The sequence below is a fragment of the Indicator indicator genome, chromosome 11 (assembly GCF_027791375.1).
Source record: "Indicator indicator isolate 239-I01 chromosome 11, UM_Iind_1.1, whole genome shotgun sequence".
NCBI lineage: Eukaryota > Metazoa > Chordata > Aves > Piciformes > Indicatoridae > Indicator > Indicator indicator.
The window spans coordinates 26,100,052-26,119,466 of NC_072020.1; the positions used below are offsets into that span (position 1 = coordinate 26,100,052).

The following is a 19,415-nucleotide window of genomic DNA, read 5'->3' on the forward strand; positions in this document are numbered from 1 at the left end:
CGTTTCAAATACCTCTTGTGTCACCATTCTGTACATCAGCTAAAGTGCTGCTGCCAGCATAGGTTAACAGACTGAAATCTGAGCTCCCCCCACCCTCTGAGCTTCTTGAGTTTATTTAGAAGAGATTTATGCCCTTACTATGAGTCTACAATCTTCTGCCATACTCACTACCTGAAAAGCCATGGCTCCTCTCAGGTGGTCACAGAGTTCTTCACTGCTGATTTCAGGCAGTTGAGAGCTAGCAAAGCAATTTAGAGGAAACAATGTGTATTTTTAACTTCACTCTGGATGCCCTAAAGCATCACCTATTTTCCCATCACAAACTGTACTGCCAACATCCACCCAGAGCTTCATCTTCACTTGAACTCCCAGTTGATAACAAGCAGCACGAGTGGGGGGAAGGATTTCCAAGTATGACAAGGAACTCCCCCACAACAGCTTTAACACCACACTTGCAGCAGCTTTCTCCTAGTGCAGCCAGGATCTCATCACACCACCATGCTCCATGGTTTGGGTCTCTGAGCTGGCAGCCAGCTGCATTCAGAGCAGAGCTGACTGCCCCTTGCCCTTGCAGCCAGTCATATAAGAAATTCTTGTGTCACTAGATGAACCAAGAGCATCATCTTTTTTGAGCCCATCAGCCCACAGCAAGGCCATGCAGCTCTGTCTCTTCCCCCTCTATCAGTCCTGGACACTCAGAAGTATGTTGTCAGGATAAGAGCCCTCTGTCCAGCTAGCTGAGCCATTCTTGGTTGACAGCCTAAGCAATAACTCCTGTCTGTATTTCCAGTGTGGGGACTACTGCTTTTCAACACCTGCAACTCAAGCACAGCTGGTTCCTACACAATGGTCAGTACTTTAAGTGAGATGCTGCTAAAATCATCTCACTTAATACTGGTCATTCCACTTCTTGGCTCTTAACTTCAGTACTTTTCATCACCATCATCTTCTACCTGGCAAGTCATGGGGATCTCTTCAGACTACTAGAAGTCACTAACAGGACTGCACCTAGCAGAAGTGTATCCAAGATGAAAGCCTAGCCATGGCAGAAATCACAGAAGCAGAGAAAGAACATTTTCTGGCAGGCTGGTTATAAGGCATCTCACAAGCAGGAACAGGTCTGACATATTTCTGAACATGGCATGAACTTCTTGTTTTTGCAAAATCTGACTGGCCACAATGCCAAAAAAAGCAATCTGCCACCTTTTTATCTGAACAGACAGCCAAAAGCAAAAATCAGCATAAGGAACAGATTGTGCAGCTACGTAAGCAGGGATTTTGCTGGTCATTCACTAGCCACAGACATAGGTATTTAGTATTGCAACACTGCATGACCACCAAAAAACTAAAAAAAAAGTGTTTAGTCATAGAAAACACTTTCACTTCAAAAACAGTGGCTCTCATGCATCAGCCACATAGGGTACTCCAGACTCCTAGAAACAGCCCATGAAAACTGTGGGTTTGAAGCACACAGGTACTCAATCAGCTCTGTTTTACAAAGACACTGCTCTCAGATGCCTTGGCGCCCGCAAGAAAAACAGGTTGTGAAAAACTGAAAGGTCACTTATTTTTCCATCATGTTTAGCAAACAAACCAACCAAAGGTGAAGCCAGCAACACCAGAATGAGGGCTTGACCTAGTTTTGTTTCTGGCCTGAAGGAACTCAACACACTCTAGAAACAAAATAACATTTGGCACCTTAAACTAAACAGGAAATTTACTTCCTTAACATTCAGAAAATGCAGAGCCTGATACTTAGAGCTTGAGAGTCTGAGGTGTTCAAGAGAAAGATCTAGGAGCAGGAGATGAAGACAAAATTCGTATCTCTTGTCCCAAAGAGCTTGAACTACAAATTTCCCTACAAACATTCAAACCTGCAGCAAGGAAGAAGCTATTTTGATTTTTAGAAGCGTGCATTACTGGGTAGTCAATGATGCTATTGGCATTACAACTGCCTCAGAACACTAAAAAAAAATCCAGTAAAATTAACTGGATATTTCAACACCTCATTAAAAACACTGTTAACTTCCCAGGTCTTTGTACGCCATAAAGCACCAACTACATTTTTCCCTCACTCACTGGGGGCCAGGCCAGCTCCAGAGGTAGAAGAGTTTCTCGTTTCCCTGGACATGGGTCCCTGCCAACACAGCATGGTAAAAGGAGGGGACTTTGGGGCCTTGGCAGGACCAACTGCTTTCTCCATAGGGCAGAACAATCTCAGAATGTTATGCATCACAGAGTAAATTTTTGTTGTAAGCAAAGCATCATTAATGAATTTAAACTAAGCAGCAGGGAAGGTGTATTCAAGGCACTAAGGTTACAATCTTCAAAAGAAGTCTAATTAAGCTGGTAGCACTTTTCCTGTAGAAAATGCTGTTGTCTTATAATGTCCTCCAAGATTTTGTGTACTGCACATCCATGGTTTTCATTTCACAGATACAAAACCATTTTGTAAAAACACTGGCAAATCCTTCTTCACCCCCCAAAACCACATCCTCTTTTGGCTGGGATGTAGGACAGATCCTCACAAAATCATCTACTGCTTAACAAGCTAGCCAAATTAGGGCAAAGCCACTTACAGCTACATGCAGTACTACTACTGGGTACTTCAAATATAACAATTGCACAAGATAATCCTGTTGAACTCAGACATCCAAAGGAGCCCAGCTCCACAAAGAAAGAGTCAAAGTACCTGGAAACAGGACAGTTTTTCCTCCTCCCATTCCCTCGTTTATACTCAGGGCTTCAAATGAAGGCCCTTTAGAGAAGCAATTTTTCGGTTTAAATTACTTTCCTGCCAAAAGCACAGTACAGTTATTTCTTCTATTTGTGATACAGAAGATCTCTCCTTTACTATCCATAAAATTACTGGAGAATAAAGAAGGAATCTGTCTTGACCACATCTTCTAAGGAGAAAGTTTTCCGTTGGCACGTTTCTCACCTGCAACAAAACTTCAGAAAATGGCTAAAAGAAAAAAGGTAAAGCAACCTATCAGCTTATCTGTACAAGGCTTTTGTCATCAGAAAAAGGTGGTTTGATTTCTTGGGTTTGTTTACTGTAGGAAACTACCTTTTCTCTTTCTTTCCTTCTTAGAATCATGGAACCATTTTGGTTAGAAAATAGCCTTAGAATCAAGTCCAACCATTAACCTAGTGCTGTCAGGTGACCATTAAACTAGGATCCTCAGCACTGCATCTATACATCTTTTAAATACCTCCAGCCCCCATACATATCAAATGTCCTAAAAATTAACTGTGAGACTACAGAAAAGGTTAGAAAACAGTGTATTGTAAGGGCAGAGCTTCAAGAAGCTACAACAGATGTGCAAAAAGCTCAGTAGAGAAATCAGTCCTGCTGCAGAGGAACATCTCTTTACTTCAGCTAACTTCCACAAAGCAGAAGTTCAGCTGTCTTTTACAGAATCTTATAGATGCAGGAGGACAGCTGGCATGACCTCCCCTTGCGGGAGAAAGTCTCCTCCTTACCTTCCTATGTGTTTGAGTACATCTGCCATGTGACAGAAATGATTCTACCGCCCTGTTGCAGGACACTAAAGGGCAGGCTGAGCTCTTCACAGGTTAAAACTCCTTCCTCAATACTGCTGGAATGCCAGAAGTCAGATCCAAGTGCTACAGCAAAAGTGCAGCCAGATGCATGATTAAACCATTCAGTTTCAGTAGTAAAAGGAAGGGTGTAACCCCTTTGGCTCCAGTAGAAGTGCCAGATGCACTTCATGCATTTAATGCATGACTGTACCACAGCTGAACTCTTAAAACAAACTATCTTAAAGACAAAGATTTTCGTTTGTTCGTTTTGTTTTTAATTTGGAGCTTTAAAAATCTTCAGTGTTGCAAGAGAACAAACTTCTATTCTAGGGAAGCAAGCATGTGTGCGTTCTCCTCTAACTTCAGAAGACAAATGCAATTTCATCAAAACAGCTCTGAGCAGCACAATGCCACCCCTGAGGCAGTTTGGATGGGATACTTGCTAAAATATTTGTGGAAACATATATCTTGGGAAAAAATAAATACAGAGCATATCACTTTTTGCAGAATCTTACTCTCCTCCCCCTCAGACAAATCCCAATTCCCCTTGCAGGTGCTCAGCTCATGACATTCATTGTGAGTGACAATGGGCAGACTAACAAAACTATTTACAACTGTGTCAGAAATGAACACAGAAGCATTTAAATTAAGGAGAAAGATGTAAGGGTAAAGAAGTGGTGGTGGTTCTCCAGGTCCAAAAGCAGCTGGACAAGACATCAGCTACTAATATGCACAAGAAGGCTACTAATCCTTAGTATGGTAACACAAGGGCACATATCCATGAAAAAAAACAAGCAACATTAGTTTTACCATATCACCAGGATCATTAAGAACAAAATCATGCCTGTTTCGCAGTAAAAAATTTTTAACTCCTAATATTCTTAACCAAGATATTTCTTAAACCCTCTTTTCTTCCCCAGGCCTTAAATCACTTCAATGATTCACACATGTTCCAATTCACTTGTCTTTTAGGAGGCCAGAAAAAGAATACATAGACAATGGATATTTGCAAAAACAGACAGGAAAGTTCAGGAATAGAAGCACAATATGTGAATCCATTGTAGACCAATTAAATGACTACACAAAATGACCTCTTAAAAACAGATAAAGAGAGCTTGGATTTCGCAAATGAAATATACAGTTGCAATACCAAGAATTGCTGCTAGTGATAGGTAAATATAAAAAAAAAACCCCAACACTTAAATTATTAGCCTGCACTAGATGTGGTGCTCAGTTTTAGCCATGGGCAGTGCACATGTGCACACATGTATGTCTATTTCTGTCCATAGACAAGTTCCAAGGATGACCTTTGTCTTCCTGTATGGACAAAGGGTAGAGCAACAACCAGATTCTTAGTGAGACAGAAAATGCATCTTCAGAGAGTCAATTAGATGAGGCTCTATGCAAGGAGCCTTCGGTGTTATACCAGTAAGAACCATCACAGAGAAGGATCACAGAGAATCACAGAATGGTTTGGCTTGGAAGGGACCCCCAAAGGTCTTCTAGTCCAACCCCCCTGCAGTGAACTTGGAAATCCTCCACTAGGATCCAGTTGCCTTGAATGCCTCCAAGGACAGGGCCTCAACCACCGTCCTGGGCAACCTGTTCCAGTGTTCCACTACCCTCATGGTAAAGAACTTCCTTCTAATGTCCAACCTAAACTCACTCTTCTGTAATTTAAAACCACTGTCCCTCGTCTGTCACTACAGGCCTTTGTAAACAGTTGTTCTCCTCAGTGTGGCCCAAACTACGATGCTAAATGCAAACCAGTGTTTAATAACATTGTCTCTTAATTTTGTGACACTGGACTACTCTTGAAGCAGCTGGAGAACATGTGTTTATGTCTCTGTCAAACACCCAAAAATGGTGCATGAAGAGGGAGAGGAGGAAGCATCACACAGCTGCTCACATTAAACACTTCTACACATAACTAGTCAGTCCCAAGCTCCTGAATACTCTAGGAATACTTGGCTACAGCTGTATGGATGTTCAGACCTGTCACTTCAAGCTCTGGCAATGTAACAAAATCCTGCATCTGCACAGTATATGCATTTTTTTCATTCCACCCATAGGAAAAAAAAAAAAGCAGCAGGAATGTGACAGACACTTGTTTCAGTAATTAAGATGACACTTCAGTTTCTCTGGGCACAAGTCCTACACAATGTCACAGTAACACCTTGTCACTAGAAAATAGTACAGGATCAGCTCTATATGGAAAGTCTTCTGCAAGTGCCCAAGGCTCACCTACCAACCTCTTCTGACCCAAGGGAGAGCCACCTGTGAATCCACCCCTACAAGATGAGGAAAGGGTCCATACCACCCTATTCAAAGAGAAGCTGCAGAACTCTGGGACCTCATGATGATGTGCCTGAAAGGTCACTGAATGGTTTGTAAGCACACATTAATAAAAGGACTTCAATGGCATTAGATGCCAAGAGGTGTCTGCTGACAGCACAGTTGAAATTGACCTCAAACAGGAGACAAGGAAGAACTGCTCCTGCCCAACCCTGAGAAGACAGCAAAATTTGCCCTGATAAAAATGAGACAGCATCAGGAAAGATTTCTTAAACCATCATGCCAGCCATGCTTTCAGAAAGGATTTTCAGCTGCCTGAAAGGGATATCCTCGATACCAGCTAATCAGTGCTATTGAGCATGCAAGGACATCCACTCAAAAGCTAAAAGGACCTGGGTGGCATAAACACATTTGCTAAGGAACTCAGAAACAAATAGCTTACAGATAAATGGACATAATGTCTCCCTGTGGTTTCTTCATTAATGCTGCTTCTAATGACCCTTTTTCCCCGAAGCCTCTTCTACTCAAACAGGTTTTTTTTTTTTTTAAATCCCTTAGGAGCTCTGCTAGATCTCCCTCTGCAGATGCCTTTAGCCTTTCAAATGTTTCCATTTCTCATTTGTTCTTCAAAGTATACCCAGACCTTTTCTTTTGCTCTATTTCTACATGCCCCAACACTCTATTTAATGTGTCTTAAAAGTTGTTCTACTAGAGGGGAGAAAAAAAATATTAGAGAAGAGTAGACCTCAGAAGTTACAGAAACAAGCTACATCCACAAACATTAAAAGTCTTTGGACAACAAAGTTGAAAATAAAAATTGCATTCATTAAAAGATAAACTCACACTTTTTCCCTCTTTCTCATTCCAAGGAAGAACAGCTACTTCAAGTAATCTGAGGGGCTGGCTTCCCTGAGGCTCACAGAGCCACCTTTCTCTTTTCCAAATAAAGTCATATTTAAAGAAAGAAATAGTGAGATAATTTCAGTTGTTCATGCATTTTCCTCAGAAGTGCTTAGCATCAGATTCACGGGCTGTCTTGGTACCACCCCCAGCCTCTAACAAAAGCCATCAGAGTTTATCCTCTGAATCTGTGAGTTCATCCCTTCTTTCTGCATATTAACTTGTCATACAACTAGACTGTCTGGAACATGAGACTGCACAAACATTATGAACAGGAGCACAACAGAATTCAGGCAGTGTGGTCTTTTCCGCTTGTAGTTTTCTAAACTTTTACACAATGACACTTGTTTCTTGTTGGGCTTTAGTTTGGGTTTTTTTCCCCTCCCAGATGTTAACGCTATCCTAGTTCTAGAAACTTGGAAAAGATCAGGCCGAACAAAGGGCATAAACCTGCACTCCCAACAGAGAGAGACAGACAACAGTGAACCCACCAAATGCAGCACTGTTTAAGTGCACAATTGAAGTGAAAAAGAACCACAATAAATATGGAAAGAAAAAAAATAACCACAAGGAAGAACAGGTCTGTAGGCTTACATTATGAATCTCAAGAATAGCAAGGCAGTTTGTGCAAATCTAGAGTAAAAAGACAGAAGAGGCTACACTTTTCCTTACCACTGAAGAAGAAAAAGTTATATGCTGTTAACTAACCACCTCTAGTTACACTTGAAATAAATTAAGGCAATCTGTTACTACAGACAGCACTTCATACAATACAGTGAAACAAAAATCTGCCTTTTTTTAGTTTAGCTTGCCACTCTAATCGAAGTCCATAGGCACTGAGGAGGAGAAAATGTCATAGAGGCATTGGTACTAGCAGTAAAATAACCAAGTACAAGCACATTTCATTTGTAGTATTCATTGGAGCATGTTTTCCTGATAAAGCCACTCCTCTGTGCCTCATAACACCCAAGTTGTTCATTCCCACAAACAATCCTGAGTGTGGAATTTTTCCTGTTCCTTACAGTGACATTTTCTTGGCTCCTTCCTCTGGGAAAACTATTTAGGCAACAATTATCCTTTGGTTCAATGTACAGAGACCCACTTCTGTTATTTGATACAATTTGGTGTGCAGTGCTGCATTTTCACTTTTCTAGTTCATGAGGAGCCTCAGACTTCGCTCTCTATATGTTACGCAGAACAAAGTTCTGTCATCCACTTGTCAGAGTTAATTTCCAAAGTTCACCTTTCCTGTTTCCAGTGGTGCTTGTTCTTAGCAAGTCAGTGGAAGAGATGTGCAATAAAGTTGGGGTTTGGGGTTTTTTCGTGGTTATCTCTGTCCAGAAAGCCTCTGTAACTTCCTGATACAGCAAATTGCCTTCTGCTCCATGGTAAAATGCCCCATTTACAATTACTAAGCAGCACTGGATTTGACTATGAGTCTATTGAACTTTTCCCACATATTTCTTCGAGAGCAATGTGGCAAGTAAATCACAGCTTTCTGGAGATTCATCCATGTAATTTAAATCCTATATATTTAGCATTACTACCTTTCAACATGGCTTATACATCTTACATTCCTACATTCAAACATCTTAACCATATCTAGAACCTCCACTTTATGGCAAAGATGTATTTTTTCCCCTCCCTTGTACAATTGCAGACTGGCATCATTAATTACAAACTCTAGAATCTCGTAATTCCATTTTCTATGAGATTTCATCTGATGGTAATTATAGTTCTCTAGAAAACAGGATTTATCACTCTTCTAAAAGCCACCATTTTCTGATGTCATGGAGCATTACATTAAATAACCAATGAATGCCTGCTCGCAACCACAGCCATACGAAATATTTTTGTTGTGCAAGCAGGAAGACAGACAACATTCAGAAAGCTGACAGAATGCAGCTCCTGAAAGAGTATTTCCAAATTTTTGAGGCCATTTGGCAAATACACAGCAAACTGATTAGTTCTGAATAGCAGCATTATACAGATGAGTATCACCCTCCACTAACCATCCAACAGCCCTTACCCCAAATGGTGGATATGAAGCAGCAGCAGCAGCGGAGGCAACACTCACTGCGGGAGGTGGTATTCCTGAAGAAGAAGGTGGGAACAGACCCAAGGCATTCAGATTTAATCCAGGAATTAAATGTGCTTGAAGCTGCAAAGGCAAGAGAGTTACTTAAGATTTATAATCCTGATTATTAACGTTAATCAAAATCCTAGTTGGCACAGGATATTAACCTTTTGAGAAGATGTCAGTATGTCATTTATAAAAAAAATATTTCATCTCCATTACTCCAAGGACTCTGCTTCAAATCTATTTCCCAGACATATACACAGGCCAATAGTATTAAAAACACATAGTAGAAAAGGCAGCTGGGAACCACTTGCTACAGCTTAACCAGTGAAGCATATGACAAATCTTACAGCAAGAAACTCAGGTGGTAGTAAAACCTACTTTCAGAACAAACAAATGAATCAGAGAAACAATAATTTTGGCTTTATACTAAAAAGATAGTCGTGTACAAACAGAAAAAGCCGATGCTGAAGCCCTGGTTTTTCATGCACTGGGGTACATGCCATGCTATAACCCCATTCTCCCTCCCATGCCTTGCAAAGGATGAAATGAGACATCCCCACTGTCCGCTGTGAAAGCATCAACTGTAAAGTTACATGTCCGTTACGTGACCATGTCTGACAAAAGTAGCAGCATGATGTGGAAGGGAACATGTGTTGTCCATGATACAAAACTTGTCTGGCCCTCTTTTCATACCCAGTAACAGACTGCTTTAGAAATACCACAACTAGGGCCAGACACCATCCAGAAAAGCCAATCATAAAACACCAAAACTCCCCAAAAACTTCATCAACTGAAAAACTAACCTAATACTCATTACCAACAAAACCTGAAATCCATCCAGTAACAGAGGTGGTTTCCTGCTAACCACACGCTTGCCAAACACAGGATCAGCTTCAATCTCACCCCATGTTCATGCTCACTATATGAAGCAAAAACATACCACTATAAAATTCTTAACTGCGGTCCTCGTGTGTAGTTCGTGTCCTGCAATTCACTCAGTGTGAGAGACAGGGGGAAAAGCAGGGAGAATATTCTCTGCAGCCATTAGGCAAACAGTGAAGAACAGCCACTTCTAGAAAACCAGAGACTGCTATAAACCAAAAAAGTATTTTCGGTCTGACTCCAGACCACAGATTTGGATGCATACAAAAAAACCTCTTTATCAAAAATCTCAATATGCATTAGTAATACTTTGGCAAACTAATGAGGTGTGTTGGGTTTATTAGATAATAACCAATCCTCTTTGAATAACTAAATGCCTTTATCATCTATATCAAGAAAAACCTTAATAAAATCATCTTAAATAATTGAAAGCAGGAGAGAGGCTTCTCCAATATGTTATGCTTTTAACATGAAGGAGCTGGGAATCACTAAGAAATATGACAAGCTAGAACACATAAACCAGAATAGTAGATAAGCACAGGTGCCTTTAGCCTTTTACAACAAAAACCGAGTGAAACGCTAATTAATTTCCTCAATCTAAATCAATTTCTCAGTTCTCCTACTCAAGAGAAATCAGAAAAGCTTCCATTAAAATAATAAACATACGTAAACAACAAAAATCTTGTCCAAGCCCCTTGAATTAATTCAAGAGGCAAGAGAGAGAGGCTGCAACAGGGGAATTGTGATGTGATATTAGGAAAGAGATTTTTTTGCCGGGAGAGCAGTGAGAGAGGGCACATGCAGACCAGAGAGTCTGTGGACTTCCTACCCTTGGAAACAATAAGAAGGGGCAAATCCCTACACAACTTTAACTTTCAAATATGTCTTATATTGAGCAACCCTCCTGCTAGGCCAGGTGACCTCCAGAGATCCCTCACCCCTAAGCCCTCCCATGGTTCTAGTTCCAAAAGGGGCCCGTGCCACAAGAGAACTCACATTCATAGCAGCAATATCATTTTCATAGGACTCCCTGATTTTCTTCATAATTTCTTCCTCAGCCTTGGCACAAGTTTCAATACTGCCTTTAACTGTAATGGTCCTTTCTGGATTATAGAGTGTCAAGTCCTGCAATCTGCAAATGAAACAGAGCACAGTTAATTAGCAAATAGTGGAGGGTGATCACATTTTACCACTGGAGCGCGGTGACATCCAAGCGTGTCGAGTTTGCCCTCCAAAGAGCTGAGTAACAATTCATAACAGGGTTCAAACAGTTCTCAGAGAATCTGGAGAAACTCTGTTCTCACAGCAAACACAACAAAAACCGCTGCAGCAAGGTTTGGCATCAGATGGTTGACATGTTTAGGTGCAATACAAGATAGAAACCATCATGCTCCGCAGAGCAGTGCAGCATCATTCAACTTTGCAGTCCACAGAGGCCCTACCAACAGAGAGAGGGCTTCAGATATTTTTGACATCCCACAAACACAGACCATAATAAACTTTCTTTCCTTGAGAACAATAGGGGATTCCTTAAAGAAGGAGAGCAGGGGGAAAGCCCAATCCTCAGTGAAACTGCAGGAGAGCCTCCAAATCCTCGTAACAGGAAAATGAAAAGCTGTGTCCAAGTCAACATTTGCTGCAAAACACCAGTAGCTCCTCAGGCAAAAATGAAAGGGTTGCAGCACTAAATGAGTACTTTGTTAGGTAACAAATGCTGACCTGCTGTGGTAAAATGGAAGAAACTGACTGGGAAGCCATGACATATTCATTTACTAAAAAAGGTGAGTTGAAAGGGTGAAGGCAAAATTTTTTTTTTTAAATAAATAAAAAAAAAAAAAAACATTTTTGAGCAGGATGCAGGAGGGGTGAGGAAGCCCATGGCAGGAAGGAGCTAGGAAGGAGCATGCAAGGCTTGCTTTCTTGCACAACAGGCAGTGTGGCAACTTCTGCATCTCAGGTAAGCAGCTCCAAGCACAAAACACATCCAACAAGGCAATCTAAGTTTCCAGTGTGTGAGCACTGAGTTACTGCCTCAGGAAGGAAAGTGGTAGAAAACACCCCAAAGAAGAAACACTTTCCCAAGACAGCTGCCAAGCTGGACAAGCTTACCAAAATCCTGAATGAAGAGATCAGGAGAAAGACTAATTAGACAAAGCAGAATCAATGGGCATATATGCTCTCTTTCATGTACTGATTAAACCAGATGATTTCATGGGGCTGTTGCAGGCATAGTATGACAAGTACAATCTTGAGGCCAAGGTTTTAATGCAAATAAACCACTAACTTGCTAAATTAAAAAATCCTCTGCAAGTGTTTACAATGTGTTATTTGTGTCATCAGTAAAAACAAGTTGGTTTCACAGAATGAAGTCCATTATCCCACATCCCCTGTACATGTAATTTTCTCCCTTTAAGCAATAGCATCAGCTGTCTGTGTACTGTTTGCAAACAAAATGTTTATGACAGCACATGCCAGAGCACGCTGGACTTACAAAACACTATTTTCACAACACACTTATTTGGGTGCTTTTTCTCCAGTTGATTCACTCCTCTTTCTCAGACTAATTCCATAATTATTTACATACCTTCAGGAAGGCCTCAGGTTCTTCCACCCCATTTTGAATGTCCTGTTTTCATTCACCCTTAGCTTTCTTGCCTTCATTTCAGCTATTTTCTGCAATACACTATTTTTTTTTCTCCTGTATATGTTTACACTACTTTATACATTTTCAAGTACCTTCCAAGCTTCCTCCCTTTCCTACAGCCTATAAGCCTTATTCTCACCCTAAGGCCTCAGTTCAGGACGTCCTCAAATGCTTAAGTTCACACCAGAGTATTTGTTATTCAGAACAGAAGGTTCTCTGAAGATATTACTTCAGGGTAAAACTACTAACAGCCAATCTTCTACAGAGATGCTGATCTAATCAGTGAATTGCAGCCTTCCAGTAAAGGTGAAAACTCCTGTTTAATCTCAGCAAAATTTGAATGGGTCTCAGTTACCTTCACAAACTCAGCTACTACTTCAAAACAGACTAGTCAATATATCCCCAGTTTGGCTGCTAGTGGCCAAAAGGGACAGAACTACTACTAAAAATACTGTGATTTTCATTTGCTTTGTCCAAAAATTGAGTCTCTACAGGAAATTAAAGCATCACTAGTTTCACTCATTTTCACACATAGCTCAGAAGAGATCCAAGGCTTATAGCTTCAAACACTCATTACATATGGTATAATATGTTAAAAACAACTGACACTTAAAAGTATAGTCTAACACAGGCTCACATAGCCTGTGTTATTTTTAGGCTTGCTCTTGTCTGAGTTTATATTGAAGACTCACTGCTTACACTGAACTTAACTAAGATTAAGTAACAGTTTAATCTGCATTACAGAACGGTCTCAAAGGCTGTTCATCTCAGCCTTCAAAATATAAATCATGTTTTGTAAGAGCCCTGTACCTGAATGCACTGCAGTGGCATTATTGTTATTTGAGATGCCTCCCAAAAAAGATTAGGCCACCAAAAACTTACGGAGATATTGTGATTTTAGTGTCTGTGTCCTGTTCAATTTTCTTCAGGTTTCTTCCTTCTTTGCCAATAAGTCGGCCAACGAAGTTGTTGTGTGCCAATATCTTCAAGGGAATTTCTTCTGTACTGTAATGGAGGTCACATCCAGTGAGACTTTCGGGAACCATAGGTGCAAGCTACTGCATATTATGGACAAATTTTCTTTCCACAGAAACATCCACAACTCCCATTCACTTACACATTCATACTAGATGCAGAATAAGTCTGAGCACAGCGCACTCTGCCGCACTACCATCTGTAAAGCTTCATTGTAACATACTTGCTAAATGAATCCCAGGCTAAATTAGCAAGAGCTGTGGGGAGGGAAGAAATATGTCTGAAAGCTTTTAGGGAGAGATTACAGTTTGTTATGTTCTCCCTGAATAAAAACTATTAATTGCTCAAGAAACTTCAGTATTTGCTCCAACTGACCTCAAAATCACAGCCAGACAATAGCTGAAAACACAGATGTGGGCTAGGACTAATTAAGCAAGTAAAAATTCTTTGTTCCTTTACCTACTTCAATATGGATAAAGATTCACTTGTTAACAGTTTTTAAAGATTCTATCAATGTAGTCAATAAGGATTCAGTATTTCTAACACTTCCACAATTAAATGCCTTTTACTCACAATTTAGTGTCTTGAGCTTCTTTTTGCATGATCTCCATAATAATTTTACAAGCTGTTGAGCAACCTTCAGGAGTTGAGTGGATGGTAATGGGTTTCTCAGCAGCACCTGCATTCTCTTTGCGATGGATATCAATTCTTGAAGAGAAAAAATGAAAAGAAAACAAAAGAAAAACACTAATTGTAAGCTGGTACTGTATGGTAAGCCTTGCATATTTCCAACTCAGAACTAATTTCTTTTGAGCTAACACTTAAGTGGTTTCACTACTTAAACATGCCCTAAATTTTGTTGTTGTTTCATTACAAAGAGCTTCTCCCATTCTGATTTTACCAACCTAATCTCATCTTTGTGGAAACTGGGATCTACATCTCTCATTAAGTTCTCATCAAGATATTCAGGAAAGTTGTTAAATACATGATCTGTGGTAAGCCACTGAACACAACATTTGATCAAGCTTTCCCAATAGTATTACCAGCCCTGTCACTCCACTGATGATGACTACATAGCTACAGCCAAGGCTTTGTCTCATCCTGTCTCTAATGACCTCAGAGGTAGAGTTCCCTAGCATTTCTCTGCTAGCAAGCAGCATCATAGTACTTGTATTCATCCTCAAGATGATTTTCCTATGCTTTTTAAGCCTAAAATTTGTCCTGATATTACCTTTAGTTATACTGTCCTCCACCCTAAATCTACCAGCCTTAGTGTACACCACAGTTTATGTAACTCTAGGATTTGAACTGAAATTATGACCTACACGAACACAATGTTTTAGATATTATTTATCCTTTGCCAATTAACTGCAGATCACATAAAATTTCCATCTCTGCCTTCTGCTTTCTTCCTCCTCTCTCTCCCAAATCACAGTTGTTCCCAAATTAAACAACCATGCTGCTACTTTTCAATGACCCCCTTCCTTTTTCAAGTTCTGATATTGATAATTCATTTTGTTACACAACATAGCATTTTCTAAGCAGCCCATGGCAATCCTTGGTGCAACTGGAAGTAGACGACATCTGTCTTTTTATCCCCAAACCAATAAAAATGTCCAAGTTACATATCTGAGAAGTTAGCAACCTGGGATTTTTCTGCTCTACCCAGGTTTTTTAAAGAGATAAAGCTTCTAAGATTTCTATAGCCCAGGAGTGTTATAGATACCACCTAAAAAATTGATTACTCATAAGCAAATCACAATGAAGTCTTGTCAGGACACCACAAATCTCTTAAACCTTTGTTGTTAAACACAGCCAATAAGTCTCCTGGGTTACACATGCTAATGAGAAGATGGAAGGAGCATCATGATAATCCCAGGTCTGGAAGGGGAGGAGCCACCTGTGTGCTGGGGGAGTGGGAGGTAGTGTGTGTAATTAGAGAGGACTCCTTTATCCTCATTAACTACTCTCAAAAATTAAGTCACCAACACTCATACCCATCACACCGCTCATGTACAGCTCATTTTGAAGTCTTGTCTCATGGAACTACAGAGCTGGGGGCTCTGTGTGCTGTTGAAGGCAGCACCTTTCACTCTCCACTGTTAAGGGTACCCTGGAATAATTCTTTGAATAGGATCCCCACCTCCCTCTGCCTCTGCACTTAGCTCTTCCTTGTGGGTAGGGATTTAACATGCATTGAAAGCAATCTCCTTCAGGCTCCCTAGACCCTAGTGCTCTAAGCTTCTTAGGTCACTTAGTAGTTTGCTTCTTGCCTCCCATGCATTTCCTTAATCTGTGTTTCGGTGTGGTCTTCAACTCAACAGCAACAAGTGTGTTCAGTAAGAGTGAAGAATGAGGGGAGATAAGATTATTCACACCCCAGCCCCACACCCCCCTTTTTCTTTTTCATTCTGGTACTGAAAATATTTATAAATCCTAAAAATATTCTAACTGAAGCTAGAATAAACAACTACAGACTTGAATATGTCACTGCACTGACTATGTCCCACATACCCACCCACATTGCTCTTTCAGTTGCACTTTTTGTGCCTGGACATTATTACCACACCTGTAAGCAAACTCTCCAGCATCAAGTACCACTAGCACTGAGTAATTTCAGCATTTTAAAACAGGGAGAAACAAGTCAGGTAGTTTTTGAACATGCGTCAAGGACAGAATCCAGTCTTTAAATCATGCAAAAGATTTCCTATTGACTGTTACCTTCATTTGCTCTCTGACCACACAGGTTAGGTTGTGAAGTTTTACAACTTTCCCTCTACATGGGAGATGAGGTCACAATGTTAAAGCTTTCAAAGCAGTCTGGTAAAGAAACTTACTTGGACTGTGTCTGCTTTGTAATGTTTCTGATTGTTGCTCCTTCTTTCCCAATAATGGCTCCTACGAACTGCGTGGGAACCAGCATCCGCAGAGGAACATCCGACTGTGGTTTCTGCCTTGTGGTCGCACCGGGTGACCCTTGCCTTGGAGGACCCCTCTGCCCAAATCCACGTCTTCCTTGGGGATGTTGTTGTGGAGGTTGCTGGGCTGCCATTTCATCAGGGATGTATGCAACTTTCAAGGAATAGTTTTCAAGCTGAAACCCGTTCAGTTTTTCTATTGCTCTGTTTACAAAGTGGAGGAGAGAGAAGAGAAGAGAACAAAACACCATCACATGCATGGCCTTACGAAAAGGGGATTCATGCAGGTATAGACTTCTGTACCTTCTAAATAGCAGGACAAAGCATAAAAAAATTATTGGTTTCAAGATGAAAAGTTACATTCAAAAGTCTCGAGTCAAGATTTTGATTACACAACTTTTTTTTTCTTTTCTCTCAAGTCACACATTAAGGACAAGTTAGTTCTTGCTTGCTCTGGGCTTCTGTGCACTTTAAAGGTTTTGCTCATGCAACCCTATCAGCAAAACCTTACAGGAGAGAGAGCTTATATACTCAAAAGCATTCTTTTGCCTGATTTAATTTAAATCAGTTTCCCAAATAGAATTAAAGCTGCACCAGAGGGAAAACTTCTTAGCTGCTATCACAGCACCTTCATTAAGGTTTTTGCCAGCACAGCTATTTGGCTGGATTTTTTGTAATAACTGACATAGCCATGACAGAGTTGGGGGGGAACTACGAAAGAAATACAGAAAAGAGATGTGAAAGAGAGCTCCTGGTTCATTCTCAGCAAGGAACAAATCCTTCAAAACCAATCAATGGCATTTGAAATAAAACTTAACAGATGATGACAGCACCTTGTAACATGTTCTAAGCAGGTTTAGAAATTAACCAAGAAATTAAACTCTCCATAGATGCAAAATGTTGGAAGACATTTCAGTGGTGTTTCAAGTCTCCTGTGCTTTTAGGCAAAGCAGAGCCTTCACACAACACTCACACCATGGTCCTGCACACTGAATCACCACCCAGTCGCTCAGCTCTCCCTCTCTCCAGCCCTTCTAATCAAGGTGGAACCAAGTTTGCAAGTCAACCAGAACTGCTGACCTCCTTTTTGCAGAAGCAGCACAACTCCAGACTTAAAAACAGGTTTCTAGAGAGTACAGAAGTTTTGCTACAGAAGGCATATTATTCAGATAATCAGTGATACATCGATATCATTAAAAAAATTGTTGATTTTGGGGTAATTCATAAATGCCAGGCCTAATCACGGACCAAATATTACTGCTAAATTTCATTTAAAAACAGAATTTCAATTAAAATCAGTAGTGGGAGGGAAAAGGTTTCATGTTACATTAAGGAACCTGCCAGCATTTTTGTTAAAAAGCCCAAGTAACCATATGCTCTAGAATCAGAAAGTTAATCCAGTCCCTCTGTTCATGTACATTTTCAGGTTGTTAGTGCCAGCGAGCACACGCTGCCCTCACAGCAACACTTTTACCTCTGCCCCTGCTGCACACAAAGGATGGTGCTAGCCAAACCCCTACATTTTCAAAGGTATCCAGTGAAAAGTACTGTTTACCTCTTGGGTATCCAATTTGACACTCTGGGTCTAAAGCAGCTGTTAAAGCCAAGCAGCAGCTTTGCAGGTAAAACATGGTATATGGGTACTGAGGACAACATGCCCCTTATCTCCCAAGGGCTGAACAAGCATCCTCAAAACACTTCAGAGTCAGAGAGTAGAGAGCTTATGAAAAAGCCAGTAATTTGTGTCTTAGAAGCAGTGTTTAATAAGGGCTGGTAATAAATAAGGCCCAAGGCAACACCAATGAAGAACAAGGAAAGCAAAATATTGAATAACTGATCACTGCTCATTAAATACTTGTGTTCACCAAATGAGACACAGGTCCTTTGGGAACAGGGCAAGAGTGTAATTACTCCCAGAACAGAAGAATCTCTTACAGCATATGGCAAAAGAGAGCTAGATGACAATTTGCTGAAGCTATTTCAAAGCCGGCATTTCTTACCTTTTACTCCATGGACTTTGAAGAGCATTTCATTACAGAGCAAAACCACCTTTACAAACAGTAAGGGCAGCAAGCAGGCAGACCAGAGAAACTTGTGTTCCTGTGGATTTGTCTCTCAAATCCTAATTTCTGCATAGATTTCCAATCCCTAAAAGTCATTTTGCTGAAGTCTCACCCCATGGAGATCCTACCTGGGAAATGGGTCTGGAACCTTCTGTTTGTATGCATCCTGAACATAACATTTCTTACTGGTATCTATTTCTATGTTGAGCTTTACTGAATCAGACAAAAAAAATTGCTACCAGGGAAACAAATAGCAAACAATGCGACTGCACAAGCCCCATTTCTTTTGGAATCAACCCTTAAGATACAAGGGAGATGGAGCACCAACAATTTTGTCTAATCTGGTAAGCTCCAGATTGACACCCAGACCAACTTATTTCTTTCCATGCATTCATCTGACAAGTTCAGAAGCTGGTTCTTTCTCAGAATGCTTCAAACTCCTCTGGGTTGCTAGCATCACAAAACATGAACCCCAGCACTAAAAATTTTACATTAAATCAAGGCAAGACACATCCCACTATTCCTTAGGAAAAGGGGGAAGGAAAAGACTAGGCTTTGCTTGCAACTAAACTACATACTTATCATGATTTCACAAGAAATTATATGGCAACAACTGACATATATATGCTATATTTTTCCTGGAAAAAATGTTGGAATTTTTCTACTTAAGAAAAAAAATGATAAATTGCTAAATGGTTCTGCATGACTATAAGAAGCTTAAATTTAAAGCAAACTGAGAAAAGTTCATTTGCCATTGTAGAAAAAAAAATCAATTATGTCACCAGTGATCAACGTTTGGCCATCAAAGTTATGAGGACCAAAAAAAGTACAGAAAAAAAATACTGGGTGGGTGGGTTTTGAGCAAGTACCTGAAGGCAAACTTGTGTAAAGGTTTACTTTTCCATTTAGATAGTAGACATACTGCAGTATCTCTAGTACTGTATACTAGATTCTCTAGTACACCTGAGATACTACAGTAGCATCACTTGTTTTAATTAAGCCTAAACAGTTACAGAGAATACTTCAATTTACCTAATGAGTCAAAGAGCTCTCCATATTTTATAGGCTGACTTGTTTCATAATGTGATTTGGTCAGGTGACAAGAAGTA

The 19,415-nt window shown here is 40.3% G+C and overlaps 1 protein-coding gene across 4 annotated transcripts in view; it reads right to left on the reverse strand.

Moving 5' to 3' along the window:
- Positions 1–19,415, reverse strand: part of IGF2BP3 (insulin like growth factor 2 mRNA binding protein 3) — a 116,207-nt gene that overhangs the window by 18,212 nt on the left and 78,580 nt on the right. For 3 of the 4 annotated variants that reach the window (XM_054384803.1, XM_054384802.1, XM_054384800.1), the window contains exons 6-10: positions 16,163–16,447; positions 13,899–14,033; positions 13,233–13,355; positions 10,703–10,838; positions 8,771–8,902 (exon numbers count right to left, since the gene is read on the reverse strand). In XM_054384803.1, the coding sequence (XP_054240778.1) occupies positions 8,771–8,902; positions 10,703–10,838; positions 13,233–13,355; positions 13,899–14,033; positions 16,163–16,447 (811 nt within the window). The remainder of the gene's footprint in view (positions 1–8,770; positions 8,903–10,702; positions 10,839–13,232; positions 13,356–13,898; positions 14,034–16,162; positions 16,448–19,415) is intronic. The other variant, XM_054384804.1, reaches the window with a different exon arrangement.